This window comes from Mytilus californianus, unplaced genomic scaffold, assembly GCF_021869535.1.
Source record: "Mytilus californianus isolate M0D057914Y unplaced genomic scaffold, xbMytCali1.0.p SCAF_4, whole genome shotgun sequence".
Taxonomy (NCBI): domain Eukaryota; kingdom Metazoa; phylum Mollusca; class Bivalvia; order Mytilida; family Mytilidae; genus Mytilus; species Mytilus californianus.
In genome coordinates, this window is record NW_026262690.1 from 59,751,443 (window position 1) to 59,771,777 (window position 20,335).

Sequence of the window (20,335 nt, forward strand, 5' to 3'; positions counted from 1 at the left end):
ATCCATACCAATTACTCTTTTATTTCCTGTGTTGTCACTGCCCACTTTTAAGTAGAAATCGCTCATTACGATTGTCAAATCAAATGTGTTTTTGGATTAATCTCATCTCATCTTGCAGAGTTTTATAGAACAGTTGTGACTTTCTTTTCTGCTTGATGCTAACAAAAACAAAAAATAATAAAGCAAGACATCTAGAGATTCGGGCTTCAACTATATACATATGCCAATACCATGTGTAAGATTTGTCCTTGTTTACAAAAAACAAAAAAAAATACTAATACTGCTTCAATCTCGGTTTTCATACTTGTCGGTGCCTTATTACTCTGAGTGTCCTTGATGAGTTCAGTTTCTTGTCACTATTTCCGTTTCTGTTAAATAAGATAATTGGTCTTCTGACCAGAAGATTTTCTATCAAGGTTTTCTTGCGTTAGATCAGTTACCGTCCCTTACAATGAACCATAATCTGACCATGTTACTGTTCATATTTGTTTTTCTTAGATGGGCAAACATTTCTGGCTTATCATCCCCATTAGGTCGGTAATCTAAACATTGCTTGGACTAGGTTGATGAGTACTAGAACCCATCATACACACTGCATCTCTAGGGCCCTTGCCGCTCCGAGGTCCCCAAAATTTTGGCCTGTTATGGTTGTAATGAGTTCTTAAAATCAGTTGCCAATTGTTACTGCGAGGAGGATAATGCTGTATTCTTCTAATGCAGAGGTTAAGCATTAGGAGAAAATACACTTCTAGCATTATTTCACCTAAAAATATTGCTTATACTAGTGAAATTTTACAGTTAGAACTATTTTCCTAATGCTTGTAGTTTAAAGGTTTGATTGGCTTGCTTGCTTTGTTTGTATAAATGTTTGCTCAAGCATTGTAATTAAGATTGACATCTGCAATCAATAGATAGACGGGGCTTCAGCTTGTATACATTATACTTAAATGTTATTGTTACAAGCTGAAGCCCCGCCTATCTATTAATTGCAGATGTCAATCTTAATTACAATGCTTGAGCAAACATTTATACAAACAAAGCAAGCAAGCTTACAAAACCTTTAAACTACAAGCAATAGGAAAATAGCTCTAAGTACACTAGACTCGTGACATTACCTAATGGTACAACCACTGATATACTTTGTGTATTCAAACTTTTATTTTAATATTTCATTTCTTTCACATGCTATACAGGCTCAAACTTTCAGTCTATATCAATGCATTACAGTATCCAGTGATAAGTTATGAGTCGGCAGATACCATAAATCTGGAAATAACATGTACAACACTGTTTAATTGGAAGCAAATTATCACAAGGACTATATGTATAAATGAATTTTGGCTGTAAGATTTATCTCCAGTATTATGTGTCTCATTACCATTTTTTTTATCAATTTATCCATAACAGACGTGAAACAATATGATAAAATGCACGTTTATTGAAAATTCGACTGTGCATTTGATGTAATACAAGGTACATTCCATCTGACAAAGATGCAAAAATAATTGTGATACGCAAATTAGTAATGGAGTACATAAGTACTTGATTGGTACTAATTTCATAATTATTAACCGTAAACCATCTACATCTAATAAGGATAACTAGTACCTTGAATATAAGTTTATTTGTTATTCCGAACGAAAAATATTGTGGAAATCTTTGCAGTTTTCACAGCAATATCTAAATACCTCAATTCTTCCCAAACAAATAAGTTCATAGATTCTATAACGTGTCATAGTGAATGAACTTATGAATATAACGATGTTCAACAATCGAAGAAATATCGTAGTCAAAGCAATTAACATGCTTTACAAAATAGAACAAACTTTATAATTGAAATTATAAGAGCAAAGGAAACTTACGGACGTTCACAGACAAAGTTGATATGACTTTCGCAAGGAGCATCATTCCACATGAAGTTTTTACTACGAATTAAATCGATACAGTCTTCTCCACCAATGTTCATGTTTGAACTGTCGGGTTGTCCTGGAGCCCATCGAAAATAATCGATTGACCTGCCTTTCTTAGCCCAGATCCACTCGCCGTCCACTAGCAAGTCAGTACCACTTATCCAAACACCATCAGTCTGATTAGCTGTTTCATAGAACGATATTTAAGTACAAGTATTTAAATACATAGCGTTTAAGTTTTACATAGCGTTTAAGTTTAACAATATGTTTTAAGTTTTCTTATAGATGTAATCCTTATTTAACCTTTTTTATTGCGAAATTCCAAACATCTTATATATTTGACAAAACAATCTTTTTTCCAAATCAACATTCATCAGGCACGATTAGGCCGGAATTTTGAAAGAAACATTGGGAGCATAAACAAAACTAAAATCTCATTAAAAAAATAGCAAGTTATTAAAAATTTATATTTATATCAAATATTACGATTATTTACTGTATTCAAAAAAAGAGCTTCTTATACGTGTTAGATCATGCTCATTGTCGTTAACTTGAAAGTCAGGACATATTAAAAATACCATTTCTCCAGGTTGAATTAAGATAATTTTCAAGGAAGAGTTGTTCTGCTTCTGTCTCGATAACTGCTAATTCTCCCTGGTAAATTTCACAAAATTTCTGAAATTATTAATCATATTGTTTCGTTTTTTACAGTTTTAAATAAAAAAAATGTATTTCAGTGTTCTAAAATCCATTAACTTAGCAACTGTCAGTACGTTTTAGGTACAGGGATGTAACTTCTTCTGAACCGTCATTATCTGAGAATTCAATTAAATATATTGAAATTTTTTTAAACAGCGACAGTCATTTGTAGTATGTCATTGATATATGGAATTAATAGATGAAATGTTTTTTAATGATAACAATTTATTTTTTTCTCTGGTTATTTTCATCCATAGTTATTGCTGAATACACTGTTTTTTAAGTGTTGTTTAAAGAGGAAAACAGTGAATAATAATTGGCTTGAAGAATATGGTCGCAAACTCTCTCACATACACCCACTTGCTCGCAAGACATTATTAGTTATCTTGGTGTAATAAGGGGAGTACAGAATTTTACACCTGTGGAAAATTCATACACTCTGAGGCGCAGCCGAAGGGTGTATGCATTTTCAACACCGGTGTAAAATTCCGTACACCCCTGATTACAACAAGATAACGAATTTATTTCTTACGAACAATTCCTTTACTCATTTTTAAAAAGGGATGTCAAATTGAAAAATGCTAATGAAAAATTTTTGTCCTCAAATTTATTAATTTTTTTATTTATATTTTAATTTTTTTTTTTACATTTAATTTTTTATTTCTTTATTTTGGCAAAATTTTATTTTTTGGACTTTTTGGCAAAATTTTATTTACCCCGGGGGGAACAAGGGTGGGTAGTTATTTACACCGGACTAATTAACCAATAAGATTGCAGGATTTTTGCTGCATAAGAAATAAAAACATTTACCTTGTATATCAATCGTATTTTAAAATCAGAGAAGAAATACCAAAAGTCTTCTAGTCATGGCATGATAAAAATTGATATACTAAGTAATAAAGATGTGACGCCGGTTCACAAATACAACCGCCCAACTACTAGATATAGTATATAGAATACGAGAAAAGACCAAATTTTTAAGTAATGGCATGATTCTTGTTTTTAGATCATGTACATTATATATTACCATGGCTTGTATCCAGGAGACTTGGAGAATTGAAAACAAGTAACAAGATTCTCCATTATGGACAAAACCATCTGGACATTCAGAAAGTACTACAAAGTAAAAATTGAAGAGTTATAATGAAGGAAGCTAAATAAACAAATTCCTAATGGTTAAATTGATGTCATCCCTTGTAAGGTTTTACGGAAGCCATCATGATTTGGTTGACCGTTATAATATGTCTGTGTCACCAATGACCACGGTTTTACTCCACTTGTTGTAGCCACGATATTGTGACCGTTCTCTTTTTCTCGATTGTGACTCCTCGTTATTTTTTCTTTTGCTTACACTTTCGGAGCACCTAAGATTATGTCTTTGATGGTGGCGTGGTTATGGTTGCTCAATTACTAGTATCACTTTTCTGTGTAGTGTTTTTGGGACTTTCGTCTCTTCGTCGTTTTTCATTTGGCTATGGTGATGGTTAGTTTTTGATTATTGACAAAAGCACCTCCTTTGTGGTGATATGTATGATACAGCGAGATTGTGCGATTGAATAATGCTAATGCTTATAAACTATGCCAAGACAAATATGTTCGGTGGTATTTATGTTCTTATCAAAGGATTTGCTCTGATCACTTGCTCTCAAGTGATATGGAGCTTAAACCAAATGTTACAAGTTCCTTGTGTGCTTCCATTTTTTTGTTTGTTAACGTTACTCTCTTTTTTAAAGACTTTTTTTTTTCATCCGACATAAAGTTGAACATTGAACCGTGCATTTATTACATATATAAATCGACATGACGAATGCATTTATATGATATTTTCATATTTTTCCCCAGCGTTTCCTTTACCGATGACGGAATGATTGTATTGCTGCTCTTATAACGGTAGACTATATGTATAATCCATTGGTCAAAAGTACTTCAAGGTTACCTGGTGTGTATAGTGCATGTTTACTAAGAGTGCCTCCAATTACGCCTTTTACATGTCAATAAATAGGAATTCAGTTTCATACATGGTCGACAGTTCAGATAAGTAATTTAAAAATGTTTTGTATATATACACAAATTTTACTTACCTAGTGGAGATCCGAGGACAAGTACGGTGATAAAATACGAAAAACATTTCCACAACATTTTGATGGATCCAGACGATTACAATTTTTTGTCGTTCGGTGATTTATGCTGAAATATGGATAAATCTCTCGAAATATCCACACTAAACGTCCAACAAGTATTGTGAAATGTATTTGAGAACGCAGTTATTTTTCTCTGTTACGATTCCTGGCCAAAATGAAGGAACAGTTTACTTTAAGATCGGTCTGTCTATGTCCAAGGTCATAGGTTATCTTCTTGTATAGTCTACTTTATTTCCACATTATGGAACTGAACATGAAAACGATTGCCACGCTTGCAATACTTGGATTATTTATTGGGAATGGTAAGATTTTTAAAACTATGTACTGGAGATTTAAGTTTATTATGTTTTTTTTTTTTTTATATTAGTCTTAACGTTTAAACTTGTTTTTCACATCGTTTACTTCAAACTCCTTGTATTGAATATATTAAATGTAACAAACAAGTGGTGTATTCAGAGCAATTTGTGACCAGTAGCTGTCGTAGTATACTAATATACATGTTTCAATGTGTACGTGCATATGGTAAACTATGTTAAAAAAAACACCAGGAAGAACGGTTTCCAGTTTACAATTTTTGGGGTCTGTTATGTCCCAAAGGCCCATTTTTCTGAAATATAATTTTCTAGACATACCTTATTGCATTTGGAGAAATGCCACGTGTTCACAGAAATGGTGAAATTGTGGTTTTATTGGTCAAAAGTGACCGAAAAAAATAATCATTTCCTTTAAAGCGATAAATTATTTCTGAGTCGTTCGTATCGTTGACTTATCTTTCGTTCTCTTACGTCTGCTATCTTATTTTTATCGCTTCTGGTCAGTTTGTTTATTGTATTTATTACTTTTCTGTGTAGTATTTGATGTAGTTCACCATAATTGTTTACCTTATTCGTACAATATTTCCTGCCAAGTAAATATCTTGATGTGGCCGATCGGTATCTAAATGCTTGTATTGTTTCTGTATTTTACAATTAATGACCGTATTTGATAGATTTCTTTGCCAGATATAAATTATAATTGGTTATTATTTACAGATGGTGGTATTCTGCTTATCTGCTGTCATATTCATTTGACTGCTCATCTTCCCTCATCTCTGAATCTCTGTCGCTCTCTGCCGGTGTTTTGATGTCTTCAGATGGTTCCAACCTTCACCAGATGTTTCGACCCTGTACCATTACATCCTCCGGTTGGTGGGTCAGTAGAGGTGGCCAAACCTCCACTCATCAGCACTCGGCTTCCAGCTCAGATCATCTCGGCGATGCCATAACCAGCAAGATGAACGCTCTGCTGCTTCCCCTAGCTGTCTTACTGCTGTCTTCCTTGCATTTCCAACTATTCACATTGCCTGTAGCATCCTCCATACTGACTGTGCATGAAATCCTCTGCAGCTTACTTCTACTGGAAACAGTCACGCTTTCCAACCTCTCTTTCTACATGTTGTCATCAGCTCTGTATACTTCTCCTTCTTCCGCTGGTATGCCTCTTCACATCTTTCTTCCCAAGGAACTGTTGTTAGTTCTTAAATATTATCCCGCACCTGTGTTCTTTAATGAACAGATGAAGCGTGTTCGACATCTTGTAAGGAATCCCCTCGAACCGATGACATGGACCGTCTTGAACTTCCAGTTAGGTGTTAGGTTTTGCTTCATGTTGAAGGCCACATTGTGACTTATAGATGCAGAACGGGAATTAAAGCGCCGTTCCTTTTCTTTGGCGGTTTTCACGTGCCTCCAATGATTTTGTGAGATGAATAGATACATCATATCATCTCTGTTTCTATAAAATACCAAACCTCGAACAACTGAAATTGAACAAATCTCAAAAATATTTTCGTGATGAAAAATATGTTCAAATAATTGACATGCTGGAATATAAATGTGCTAGATATTTGTTTGAAAGTTTTATCATTGTAATATAACATAATAAATTCTCGTAGAGGAATACATGTTTTAAAAGTATACATTAGAGCGTCCATATATCTATCAACTACTCCTTTAAGGCCTGTCAACGAAATTAAGTCAAATTTTCAGAGATTATTAAATATTAACTGGCTGGCATTATTTACCTTCTGTTTTTTTACATATCAGATCGAACTGCGCAACTGAAAGTTGGGGGGGCACATTGTTTTACCCCTGTCCGTCCGTCCGACTCATTATGGGTATATAGTTATTCCAGATAACTCCTCTTACAGTTTTAATGCAGGAAGTTTTCACTGTGTTGGCTGTTTGTACATATATTGAAGGTGTGCATGTGGTCAGGGTTTTGATATTTATTGATATTTGCTCTTTTGGGAGATAGTTGAACTTTGTCATTTTGGAGTATTTACTTGCATAAGAGGTGCATAACGTTTCCAGATAACCCCCCCCCCCCCCCCCCCCCCCCCCAGTTTGAATGCTAGGAAGTTTTCACTTTGCTGGCTGTTTGTACATATATTGAAGGTGTGCATGTGGTCAGGGTTTTGATTTTTATTAATATTTGCTCTTTTGGGAGATAGCTGAACTTTGTCATTTTTTTTAGTATTTACTTGCATAAGAGGTGCATAGCGTTTCCGGATAACTCCTCCTAAAGTGAACCATAGACCTATGTGCTCCCATGCTCAACTTTGTGTATTTTAAAATAACACTTTGCATCTGCGGGGGCATCATTTGTGTCTCTCAGACACAACAATATCTCAAAGAAAGTCCTACATTGACTGTTATAATACAGTTACTTCAGAGTGGAGTGCGGGGGCATCACTTTGTCTAGTTTAGTATTGTTTTACGTGTAAAAAGAGGGATTGTGTTAGTTCGTCTTTAAGGGATAGGAATCTCGCTTTTTCTGAACTAGTAAATGGAATTGAATGTGAACAAAGCAAAATAACATGAAATAAATTTGCCAAGAAACAAAACAAAAAATAAATAACATTTAATTACATAGTTATTAAAAGATATTATATATAAGTGTATTTGTTATGTTGTAAACTTGTAGGTGTTTGCGATTGTCCTAATGGCTATATGAGGCATGACGATTCCTGTTATAAATTGTATGCTTCTACTAAAGCAACATGGGCCGAGGCATTTGTAAGTTTGAAGATACATAATATATATATATGTTAATTTATTGTTATGTAACCGATGCTAAATATTCATATGAACTACTGCATAATCTTAATTTCATTTTTTTTAAATACCTTGTCAAGTTGATGATGACCACTTGTTAAAGAGGTCTGTCTAATGTTCATTAAAGGCGCGAGACAAATTTTAAAATGTTTTTCAGTCTTAATACCTATATACTTATTTTACATATATGAATGATTTTTAGTTTTAACGTTTCCTTAGTATTATTTCAAAGGTTTTTTTTGTCTGAAAATATCGAGCACTACAATAACAGAAAAACAAAGTCTCAAACTTGACACTTTGACTCGCTGTGATATGGTAAGTCCTTCTCCTGTTATGCTTTAATTACCATTTATATGATAACATTAGGTCAAATCTTAAAAAAAGAAAAAAATCGGATATGTAAGATGCTTATATATGTCTATTGTTTTATCACAGATGTATTGTCAAGTGTTTGGTTCTGATTTGGCAGTCATTGAAACAGCAAGAGAACAAAACTTTATAGAAGGTTTTCTTAGAAGGGAATTCAAGAAAGGTAGCTCTCTAAATATCTGTCTTCTTCTTTGAAGGGTGTTTATATATATAATGAACGTTTGTAGCATCTAGAAATTTCGACATCAAAATTATAATGAAAATTATATGATAGCAACCACCAATCAATCAATCAATCATTATAGTTTTAATCCTGATAAAAATAAAATTATGATATTTTCAAACATTTTCCCGTACTAACGTTTCTCCGGTCCAGGGTTGAGAATTTAACCTTCATTGTAGAAGTGATAAGAAAAATATCTGATTCACCTTTTGCATAGTAATTTTGATATGGTGAAGAATGCGATCCTGTATTATTTGAAGGAAAAGAATCAACTAATTTTTCCTCTGATCATTTTACTTTTATGATAACTCTGTCAACAAAATTGATTAACTTCACGAACTTCTTTTATTTCGAAAAAAATCTATTATTTTGCATTTGCTTTTAACTAGGTCAGAGCAGAAATTCAGGTCCACAAATTAGTGAAAATCACAAGTTGTTAAAATTCATGTAAAAGTACACTTACGTTTATTATGAATATATAAAGGTATGTCAGATGGTGTGTGGATAGGAGGTACAGATGCCTTAGTAGAAGGAGAATGGCAATGGATAAAAACTGGCGTGTCCATCAACCAACAGGAATACCGTCATTGGTGGCCAGGAGAACCAAACTCGAGTGGTGCACTCGGAGAAGATTGCATGGATCTCCTTCACCACGAAAGTTATAACTGGAATGACCAACGCTGTGATGTGCATGCAAATTTCCTTTGCGAACGACCGTAAGTTTTGGAATTCATTTTGTTGTTCTTCTTAATTTGAAAGCTTTTTTTTTAAATCGATCTTAAAAAATATACTGATAAAGTAAAGTGGTTTAGTTGTTTACAATCCATCTTTTTTTTCTTCAATTGAAATGATTGAAATTGCTTATCTTTTTCAGGGCCGTTACAGGACAGCAGATCATTGGATAAAGGATGTGCTCGATTGAAAGTTATAAGTCAAATAAATATCAAAATTTATACAGACTGTCCAAATACACTGCTCTTTAGGTCATACGAAAATATGTTTACCCTATTTGATTCAATCTGGGGCTAATCTTACTTTTTATAGAACTATTTGATGAATGTTCTGAAAAACATGCCTTTTTCTTTTTCTATTTGTTTGTTCTTTAATTTGAGATTCTTAAATTTTGATAGCCCAAGTTTTATCTGGAAGACTAGTAGTCAATTTACCATCTTTAATCTTAAAGCAACCATTTTGAAACGAATTGTCATATAGATTTTGGATTCATTCACTGGAAGATAGTTGATTTTTAAGATTTTCAGAGAAATTAGAGACTTTATATAAAACTCGCCCTATAGGTTGAATTAGAAAATTCATTACGTCCTGGAGGGATATCACGTTTTGAGAAAATTGTGTTCTCTGTACATGTTGGGACCATCAACAGCATGATGGGTTTAAATCATAGATATGAATATGGCAAATGGCATTTGTATTCATTGAATTTTTTGTCATTAGAAAACTTTTGCAAATTAGATCATCAAAAAGGGTATTTATTGTGGAAGTATGATTCCTATGATCCCCTCGTAGGAAGAAGGTTAGCATTACACTTCCGGTTTTTATAGTATACTACATTTTATTTCATATACTACTAGTAATATGGCCGTAAAAAGCGTCAGTAAATGTCTTTATTCGTATTTTTAAAAGTGTTCGTTTTATTTGTTCTCAAAACAAATTTGGTGTTGACGACAAACCTTTGAGATTCGTAGTTTAACAAAGGAGTGCGGTCAATTTCTTCTGCATTGTTTTTCACTCGTATGGCTTTTGAAGCTACGGACATTTGAATATTCCAGAGCTAACATAATAACATTCGGCAAGATCTCATCGAGTTTAGATATATCTATAAAAAGGTATTAACATAAATAAATACAGAACTCCAAGGCAAATTCAAAAAGGGGAAAAGTCCATGAAACCTGACAAAATCAAACGCTCGACTATTATATATCAACCAATTAAAATGAACGAATGGAAATTAGTTGTCATATTGGTACAGGTATTTTCCGAAGAAACGTTATTTATAACTACATATATTGCTGTTGATTATAAAATAAGGAGATATGGTATGATTGCCAAGTGAGACAACTATCCAACAGAGTCCAAATGACTGTGGATTTAAGCAACTATTGGTCAACGTAAGGCATTCAACAAAGAGCAAAACCCATACCGTACAATTCAAATAAGAAAAAAAAAAACAGCGGTCGAACTGATGACGAAACAAGAAACAAAATAAAAATATGAAAGACAGCTATATACACGTCTATTGTTCAAGATGGGTTTCCCTTTTTTGCCAATTGGTATGTGTATGTGCGTGTGGCGTGTTGTTGGTTTGCTTTCTTCCATTGGCGTTTATGCCATGTCTCCTTTTATTAACGGTTTCAATACGAATTTTTGTTTACAAAGAACGTTTGTTTCGTTCAGATTAATTGCAACATTGCTGATGCTAATTTGATTAACATATTTTATTAAATATATTTCCTCGTTCGAAATATTTTTATATGTTGAAAGAATAATGCAAGAAGCACTCTTTACAAATAATTTTTTTCAGAGCTCCTCCTAGTGTTATCGGTACTCAGTATTATACGGATTTTTTTTTCTATTTTCCAGCAGAATGGCAGAAACGGCAAATACAAAATAAAACTATCATAAACAAGAAATCGACAATAAAAAATCGCCAAATATTTTATTGAAGTTTAGCCAGCATAAAGATCAGTCAATTTGACAACAAATGGTAGTAATTATACACCCACTTCTGAACTTGATTGTTGGTATATGTTTGTAGTTCTTGTTTCAGTAACGTCAGACTTGATCTTAACATTTGTTAGATCGATTGTATATGGTATGGATTTGAATGTTCTTGTGCCCATTAAACAAAGTCTCAATCGTCTACCTATCTCCCTAGTCAGCTGCTCGGGACAGTCTATATCGGGGGAGTCTCCAATATTTCGTTCAGCAAAAACATCTTTCAAAGTCTAAAATAAAGATAAACATATTTAAACAGTCAAAATATGAAGCAGACCTAACTGTATGATAATAGCATTGGTTAAAAATTGTATGATCCTGTATTCGAGGTGCTTTTTATGTCAAGTTCTAAGGTATAGACAGGTTATCATAGATCTTTATAGCGGTACGTGAAGTTAAAGGATAGTATTGCTATTTTTCCACTCTTCGTGGGAAGTCTGTTTGGTGTCTGGCTAACACGAACAAAGGAACAAGTCGGGGAGAAAAGTAGCAGTTTCAATCGAAATAAATGATCAAAATAGATTTTTTGTGGACCTAATCCTTTACTTTATACTATGATGATTCGGGGGATAAAAACCAATTTGTGCATGAAAAAGAAAACTGTTTGATTAATGATTTACATATTTATGCTGTGGCATCGACTTAAGTATTTACATCGAACCATCAATCAGTTTGAAACCTGTACTCGTACATCATCAGTTAAATACCTCGACAAAAGTCTTTCTCTTCTCTGTGATTTTCTGTTCAAATATTGTACTATCAGGATAACTAAGTGCTTGTTTTACAATGGAAAGATTCTGTTTTAGGAAGACAATCGGCAAACGTTCAGTTCTTCTCAGGGCATTTACTAAGTCCAAAGACGATCTGTAGAAGTTATAAATTCAGTGTTTTTTCGTTCTTCAATATTTATCAAATTATGAATAATAACGAGAAAAGAAGCAATTTCGGATTCCATTTTGCAGAATAGATGTTAATCAACACTAGTCGATGGTTGCAACCTATGCATGTGTTTAACCAGAGACATATATACACATGTATATATGTAAAATTGAGAATGGAAATGGGGAATGTGTCAAAGAGACAACAACCCGACCATAGAGCAGACAACAGCCGAAAGTCACCAATGGGTCTTCAATGCAGCGAGAAACTCCCGCACCCGAAGGTGTCCTTCAGCTGGCCCCTAAACAAATATGTATACTAGTTCAGTGATAATGGACGTCATACTAAACTCCAAATTATACACAGGAAACTAAAATTAAAAATGATACAAGACTAACAAAGGCCAGAGGCTCCTGACTTGGGACAGGCGCAAAAATGCGGCGGGGTTAAACATGTTTTTTGAGATCTCAATCCTCCCCCTATACCTCTAGCCAATGTAGATAAAACAAACGCACAACAGTACGTACAGTAACACTCAGTATATGAGAAGTCCGAGTCCGATGTCAGAATAGGAAACAAAAGAAAATAAACAAAATGACAATAATACATAAATAACAACAGACTACTAGCAGTTACTGACATGCCAGCTCCAGACCTCAATTAAACTGATTAAAATATTATGTCTTCATCATATGAATATCAGGCACAATCCCTACTGTTAGAGGTTTAGTATTATACCGTCATAAAATATATGAGAAGAACATAACCCGTGTCATGCCAACAACTGGTTTTAGAATAAATGTGTTTAATTCCGATGCAAAGACCCTATAAGTGAATTAATATTAAAGCCAAAATATACAATCTTTAATGACCTGACAACAGTATCGTGACTATATCCCTTCTTAATAAGTCTGTTTAAAGGTTTTGTTAGCTTTTGAGGTGAATACTGACATTTTTGTGCTTTGTAAAGAATATTACCATAAAAGATTGGATGTGAAATACCCGAACGTATAAGATATCTGCATGTTGAGTTATATTTACGAATGATGTCCTTATACCGATGATAAAATTTAGTAAATGTTTTGACTAGTTTATGATATCGAAAACCCTGGTGTAATAATTTTTCAGTAATACATAAATTTCTCTCGCTAAAATCTAATACGTTGTTACATACCCGAGCGAATCGTACAAGTTGAGATATATAAACACCATAAGATGGTGACAAGGGAACATCACCATCTAAAAATGGATAATTAACGATAGGAAATAAAAAAATCATCTCTTTTATCATAAATTTTTGTATTAAGCTTCCCGTTAATGATATAGATATCAAGATCGAGGAAAGAACAGTGGTCATTGTTAGTATTAGCTTTATTTAAAGTAGGTTCAACAGGATAAATTTCTTTAGTATACATACTGTCTCTGGTTTTACTCAGTTTTTGAAATATGTATATATATATATATATATAATTCGACAAATCCTTAATTACCACTGCTTTTTATACGACCGCAAAAAAAATTTTGCAGTCCGTATATTGGTATGACGTTGGCGTCGTCGTCGTCGTCGTCGTCGTCCGAAGACACATTGGTTTTCGCACTCTAACTTTAGTTTAAGTGAATGGATCTCTATGAAATTTTACCATAAGGTTCACTACCACAAAAGGAAGGTGGGGATTGATTTTGGGGGTTATGGTACCAACAGTTAAGGAATTAGGGGCCAAAAATAAGCATTTTTGTAACTTCCAGACATAACTTGTGTGTTAGTGTATGGATCTCTCTGACATTGTACCACAAGGTTCCATATCACAAAGGGAATGCTGGGATTGATTTTGGGGGGTAATTGCCTCCAAATTTTAGGAATTAGGGGCAAAAAAGGGGCAAAAAACAAAAAATTTTCTAGTTTCATGACAATAACTTGTTTGTAAGTGTATGGATCTCTCTGACATTGTACCACAAGGTTCCATATCACAAAGGGAATGCTGGGATTGATTTTGGGGGTAATTGCCTCTAAATTTTAGGAATTAGGGGCTATAAAGGGGCAAAAAAAACCAAGCATTTTTCTAGTTTCAGGACAAGAACTTGTGTGTAAGTGTATGGATCTTTATGAAATTGTACTACAAGGTTCCATATCACAAAGGAAAAGCTGGGTTTGAGTTTGGGGGTAATTGCCCTAAACGTTTAGGAATTTGGGGCCAAAAAGGGGCAAAAAAACAAGCATTTTTCTAGTTTCCAGACAATAACTTGTGTTCAAGTGTATGGATCTCTCTGAAATTGTACTGCAAGGTACCATACCACAAAGGAAAGGCTAAGATTGAGTTTGGGGGTGATGAATCATAAGGGGGTTCAAAAAATTTGGGTGGGGGGATTTTTTTTTCCTTTTTTTTCTTTAAAATTTTCCTTTTTAAATTGGTTATTTCTGATTTATATATAAAAGCAAATAATAATGATATGGTTTGAATAGATAAATTAAAAAATTTTAAGTTCTTAGACCACATTCATTCTGTGTCAGAAACCTATGCTGTGTCAAATATTTTATTACAATCCAAATTCAGTGCAAACAGGGTTTGGATTTATCTGGTTATAATACGGCGTTTAAAGATTCAGCTCCCTGTGCGATAAAGATTCCCCTTTTGTAATTATGGGGAAAACAGTCGATTGTAATCACCTCAGCTTTTCCTTATATCCAGAAGCAGCCGAAATTGTGCGTGTTCCATTCCTGCAAATGGTTCACAAGTCAAGTTTTTCTCGAGCTTGTGTGATCTGAAAGTGCCCTAGATATTACATTACTTAACGTTGGGACATTTAAAGAACTATTCCCAGCTAAACGTAACCATTAAAAAAAATCTTTACTGGCAAATTCTTTTTTGAGAATTGTTGGTATATTTCAATCAGTAAATAATGCTAAGTACAAGAACATACTGAGGACATACTTACAAATGAGGTTCTACAGCGCTATTAGAATGGTTTTCTTTTTTCCTTCTTTTTTCTCTGCTACACTCCATCAATAGCTGAAGATTAACATTAAAATCGATTTAGTCATTTGTCGTAGTTACATCAATAAACTATTTCATCTTTTTACTGACGCAGTCAGTAATAATTTCGGTGTGTGGCCTATTTAAAAAGGACCCTTAACTATGGTAACGGCATGCATGATGTCACAAATCTTTACTCTGATCGGGCGAAATTACGGATTTGAACAAAAACCAACAAAAAAAGATATATGCTACAGTAAAATGAAAACATTATGGACATAAAATCAAACTTAAAAAATGAAATTATCCAGATAAATAAAAATAAATTCAGGTAAAGAAGGTGTCATTATCACCACTGTCAAATTGTTTGGATTGTGTAGGCTTAGCCTTTAATACATGAGTAGGTAAATATCACCGACAGTTTCATTAGATCTACCAGGTCAATTAGGCTCTTAACCGCTCGAGTGCTATAAATATATCTTATCGATGTTGCGTCCTTACAAGCGCAGTCTAAAATTTACAAGGCGTAATAATAATCTCAAAGAGTCAAAATTTTATACTTGAAATACAGAATGTCAAAATACATATATCGCAAATTTAATTTTTTGTCAAAAGCTGTATTATATAGATCATCTCCCTTTAGCGTCCGTCCGTCCCCGATATACACTCCGAAATAGGTTGTATCTTTAATTGTTAAAGTTGTGCCTGACATATAGTCAAATTGTGTAAAAAAAAATTAACTATGATAAAGATTCATTGAATGCGTCAGATATCTTTTTTTTAAATAGTACTTGTTTGTCTGTCTATTCTTAAAGCTAAATATAGATCCATCTATTTTTGTTCAGTAGTAGATAAAAAAAACTTTTTGAAATAAAATTACCTTTGTTTTCAGTGCTCGAATCTTTTCGCAACAAACATCTTACTTGAATCATTTTTTTAATGATTTTTTAATAACAATATTTTTGCTAGACACGTTTATTGAATTTGATGTCAAAATTAATGTACTTTTAGTTTCTTTCTTGATTAATAAATTTGCATTATGTAGTTGCAGTGTTGTGGCGTTGGAGGACATTTCGTTTTTTTTTTCTTTTGGCCAAGCTAATGTTTGTCCTTCGTTTTGTGAAATTTGATTGTCCCTTTGGTTTTCTTATCATCGTTAAACTATATATATCTATAATTACTATCAGTCATTTATGTATAATAAAAGTATGAAATGAAATAACAATATTTTGAATATGTCTTTAAATTACTTTTATAACTAAACTGGTATTTAACGACCACCATTGAGCATGATCTTATTTAGCTTATAACAAGCTTTATATGAAGAACTCATGACATGATTTTTACCACTAATATAAAATTGGGTTCACAAATTACAAAAGATTTTTAAACCTGAGTTATTGGAATTGGGTCTTGCATTACTTTGAAGAATATTTATTTTTAAATAGGTAAATTGTCATCAAAGTAGTTTGAAGTGTATGTCTATGACAAGCATAACTGTAAGCCAATATTGGCGTTGAAAGACCAGAAACGTCTCGGTGTCATTCAAGCTGTCACTTTGTGCCATCCGTACCTAAAGTGGTGAAACTAAGTGCAGTCTTTATTACACTACCGATAAATATATATATATCTACTTATAGGACTCGAATGTGCAGTGCGCTGGTCACGCTGACGTGCGATGGTCTATATGACACGTGATGACTAGTTTAAAATCTACAGATGTGCAATTATTATGAAAATAATATTTTTTTTATTAATTAGTATATACGCATATGTTCAACAATGACTACCTGATTTGCACTCATGTCTGCAGGTACTAATTCTGTGTCTGACGATGGCCAGTATTCCTTGGGAAAGTCATAAACGCTAGGATTTGGTGCTGGCCGTTTACCTTAATCAACGGTAAAAACAAAACATTCGATTTTAGTCAAATAGTACATAAATGAATTCAAAAATCATAAATCGCCACAAACCAAAAATTTTCTTATAAAAACCCCATTAATATAAAATAAGGAGATGTGGTATGATTGACAATGATACAAATATCCACAAATTTCCAAAAGGCTATGGTTGTAAGCATTTATAGGTCTACAGTAAGCAAACCCATACGGTTTAGTAAGATATAGCAGGCCCCAACATAACACAATGTGAAACAATTCAAACGAGAAAACCAACGGCCTGGTTTTTGCTAAAACGATAAACAGTAACAAACAACAACCACTGATTTACAGACTCCTGAAAATATAAGTACATTGTGTCGACAGCGTGTAGGACCATAAGTGTTCATAATTGTATATAAATACAAATTAAGTTATGTTTTAATTAATTGAAAAAAAAAAATCAATCTTAGTATGTATGAAGCCAATATTCAAAGATTTAACTGCAATGTTGGATTGATAACCTTTAGAAAAGGTTTATTCAAAGGATCGATAAGTTTGCATGGATCATATCTGATAATATGGGCTCCAAAAGTAACATAACCGTAAAAATTAGGATGTGATACCCCGTTTGTAATAAGGTTTCTACAGGTACTAGGTACTGCCAAACTCTCAAACTAAATCTTTGTATCTTCGAAAGCAAAATCGTACAGAAAAAAATAGCAAAGCATGTTTGTCCTATTTGAAAGCAAATATGTATCCCCCTAAAATATCCGACACAGTATTATAATAACAAGAGTATAATTATACACTATCAAGAAGTATAAAAATCCCCCAAAAGAGAAAGATTTGAAGGAACATTTATTTAACTTGTTGGCTTTTTATATAATATTACAATCAAAAGTTGTATATCTTTTTATTTGTGTACCCCTGAGGTCTACCTAGAATACGAAGTTGACAATTTATTATTATCCCCTCCATTCCTTTTCGTTTTATTAAATATCTCATCGATTTTGTCACTCCTTCAGACTTATAGAAACAAGAAAACAACATGTTATATTCACTTTTCTTTCTTTTCCTACAATCATGTTAGTAAATCTGTATAATCTTTAAGTCAATGCACCCAACAGTTTCCCCGCTGTTTTGTCGATTTTGACAAGATTTTTCACTCATATAAAAAGCTTCGACACAGCTATGGCAGCATATTTAGTTTAGTTCAAAATGAATATGAAAATATAAAATTTGAAGGTAAGCGTCGATGGAATAACAGCCAATCAATATCTTTCCAAACATGTGCATCTAGAGGTCGTCAAATGACCATCAACCCTCAACGACCAACAAATGACATGCAATATGTGCATCGACATTTAAGACTGAATAAGGTTGACACTAATAAAGACATGAACGTAAAACTGAAGATATTAAATTCTCACACGAACCCCATTCTAAATCGTGTTCGTCCGTATGTGCCTTCCATAAGATCCTATATTGTCGTAAAAGATATTTTGCCGTATCTTATTGATAATGTTCTTCGTATTTGTGTCTGCAACCATATAACATGTACATGTATGCTACAAAAAATCCTTAAAAATATGTCAATAAAGGCATTCTTGATTTTCTGTTGTTTAAAACTTCTATATACCTTTTCTCTCTGTTGCTTTTGGTAAGGATTCGTGTTGAATAATATTGGTAGGAAGCATTTTCTCTGGTAAAGGGAGAACTTCCTTATTTGTAGACACAGACTGTAAAAATCTTATTTTTTCATCACTCTGGGTATCAGTTTTTGTCATCTTTCAAGTACCTTTCTGGATATTAACCCTAAATGAAAATAGTATTTCTACATGCTTAGATACCATCCCTCTCACACCTCAGAATCTCAGAACCGCTCCTCTTAAATCTTTTTTTTTTATGTAGGTCCCCCATTTCAGCTCCATTTCACTGGATTACTATATCAAACCAACAACAGATCGAGACTTTTACATTTTTTTGGTAAAAAATAAAAAATCAAATTTATATCCAGCAAATAATTGTTCCAGTATGAAAAGAGTCAAACATTTTATTGGTTAGTAGACCATTAGATCGACATTATATAACTGCAGTTATCCCGGTAGGGCTGACCAATATCTTCTACGTTCAACGAGGCGTTTCTCTAGAAAAAAATTAAAACTCTTTAATATCATGATCTAACAATGCATCAACTTCCATTCCATGTATATATTATAATCCATGTAGAAGAAGTTACTATGAATAGGTAAGTGCTTGACAGGGCCATACATTTCTAATCCCAAAAGGCATGTCTTTGAGAAAAAGTCAATGGACTGGAGCATCCTATACCCACATGCACATCTGTATCTTAGGATATTATAATTTAGCAAAATGCGTGAAGATACAATCAAACATTTAGGAGGAGTTGAGATAACAAGATCGGTGCTGGACAGGGCAAAAATGTCTATGGTGAAAGCACGGTGAAAGGGGCGAATTTTCGATAAACTATACAGCATAAAAATCATGCACATGGTGATGTTTGTATATCATGATCTATCATTTTACAAAGTCTGAACTGAATCAAATAAACGATAAAGATAGGAGTAGGACCGGACAGACAGATTTTTTTTTATATATACCCCTCCCCCCCCCCCCCCAAAAAAAAAATGTTTACGGGGCTATAGAAACCGTAAATATAGTCCTCTTACCTTTCTTTACGTTCAGTGACGTTTTTTTATTAACCACGTCATAAAAATCGAACTTATGTATGACATATTACCGCCAACATGACGCCTTCAATTTACTAGTCAAATGCTTAATTTTTATACAGATATTCAGTTCTAGTTAAAGTCGTTTAAATTTTGACACATTTGTAAAAAAAAATTCCAAGCTTTTTGTTAGCAAATGTAATAGATGATGTACTCGATAGCAAATGTAATAGATGATGTACTCGATAGCAAATGTAATAGTTGGTGTACATGTTTCAAAAAATATTGTCAAAAAGAGCAGCTTCGATTTTTGTTCGAGCCTTTGGTCCGTGTTCGTTTTGACTTTGCGATAAAACTCAGCAATAACAGCAATGTTCCTTTGCCTTGATCTAGTGCGTTTAGGGATTTTATAGCATGAATCAATATACCATGTCCTTTCATTTCCATTACATTAAGTTTTTTTTCTTGTGCTGTGTGGGTGCCGTACAAAATTTCCTCGTGCATGCTTGAGATGTATTCTCTTATGTTTTTACAGTTCTATAGAGAGATTACTTCTCTTACTGTGTACTACTTCATTTTCTCTATTTCGGTCAGTTTGCTTTTCGATAATGTTATGAAATCCACTGGAATTATTTGCCCTTTTCATAGAAGTTATCTTACATATCTACATTTTGAAAATGTACACGTGGTTGTCTAAATGTGCATGTTTCTGTGTCATTTGGTCTCTTGTGGAGAGTTGTCTCA

The 20,335-nt window shown here is 33.3% G+C and overlaps 3 protein-coding genes across 3 annotated transcripts; 1 reads left to right on the plus strand and 2 right to left on the minus strand.

The window, feature by feature from the left end:
* Positions 1-1,858: 1,858 nt before the first annotated feature.
* LOC127736992 (perlucin-like) lies at positions 1,859-4,411 on the minus strand. Its single transcript, XM_052247548.1, has 4 exons — positions 4,396-4,411; positions 3,637-3,725; positions 2,489-2,585; positions 1,859-2,094 (listed from the first exon to the last, which is right to left on the minus strand). Exons 1-4 carry the CDS (start codon positions 4,409-4,411, stop codon positions 1,859-1,861), a joined length of 438 nt encoding a protein of 145 aa, XP_052103508.1.
* Positions 4,412-4,991: 580 nt separating this feature from the next.
* Positions 4,992-9,361, plus strand: LOC127736993 (perlucin-like). Its single transcript, XM_052247549.1, has 5 exons — positions 4,992-5,052; positions 7,715-7,806; positions 8,281-8,377; positions 8,922-9,153; positions 9,312-9,361. Exons 1-5 carry the CDS (start codon positions 4,992-4,994, stop codon positions 9,340-9,342), a joined length of 513 nt encoding a protein of 170 aa, XP_052103509.1. The 3' UTR covers positions 9,343-9,361.
* Positions 9,362-11,136: 1,775 nt separating this feature from the next.
* Positions 11,137-19,630, minus strand: LOC127698581 (uncharacterized). Its single transcript, XM_052202095.1, has 6 exons — positions 19,592-19,630; positions 18,541-18,716; positions 16,812-16,912; positions 14,984-15,057; positions 11,878-12,034; positions 11,137-11,400 (listed from the first exon to the last, which is right to left on the minus strand). Exons 2-6 carry the CDS (start codon positions 18,686-18,688, stop codon positions 11,167-11,169), a joined length of 714 nt encoding a protein of 237 aa, XP_052058055.1. The 5' UTR covers positions 18,689-18,716; positions 19,592-19,630; the 3' UTR covers positions 11,137-11,166.
* Positions 19,631-20,335: the final 705 nt, after the last annotated feature.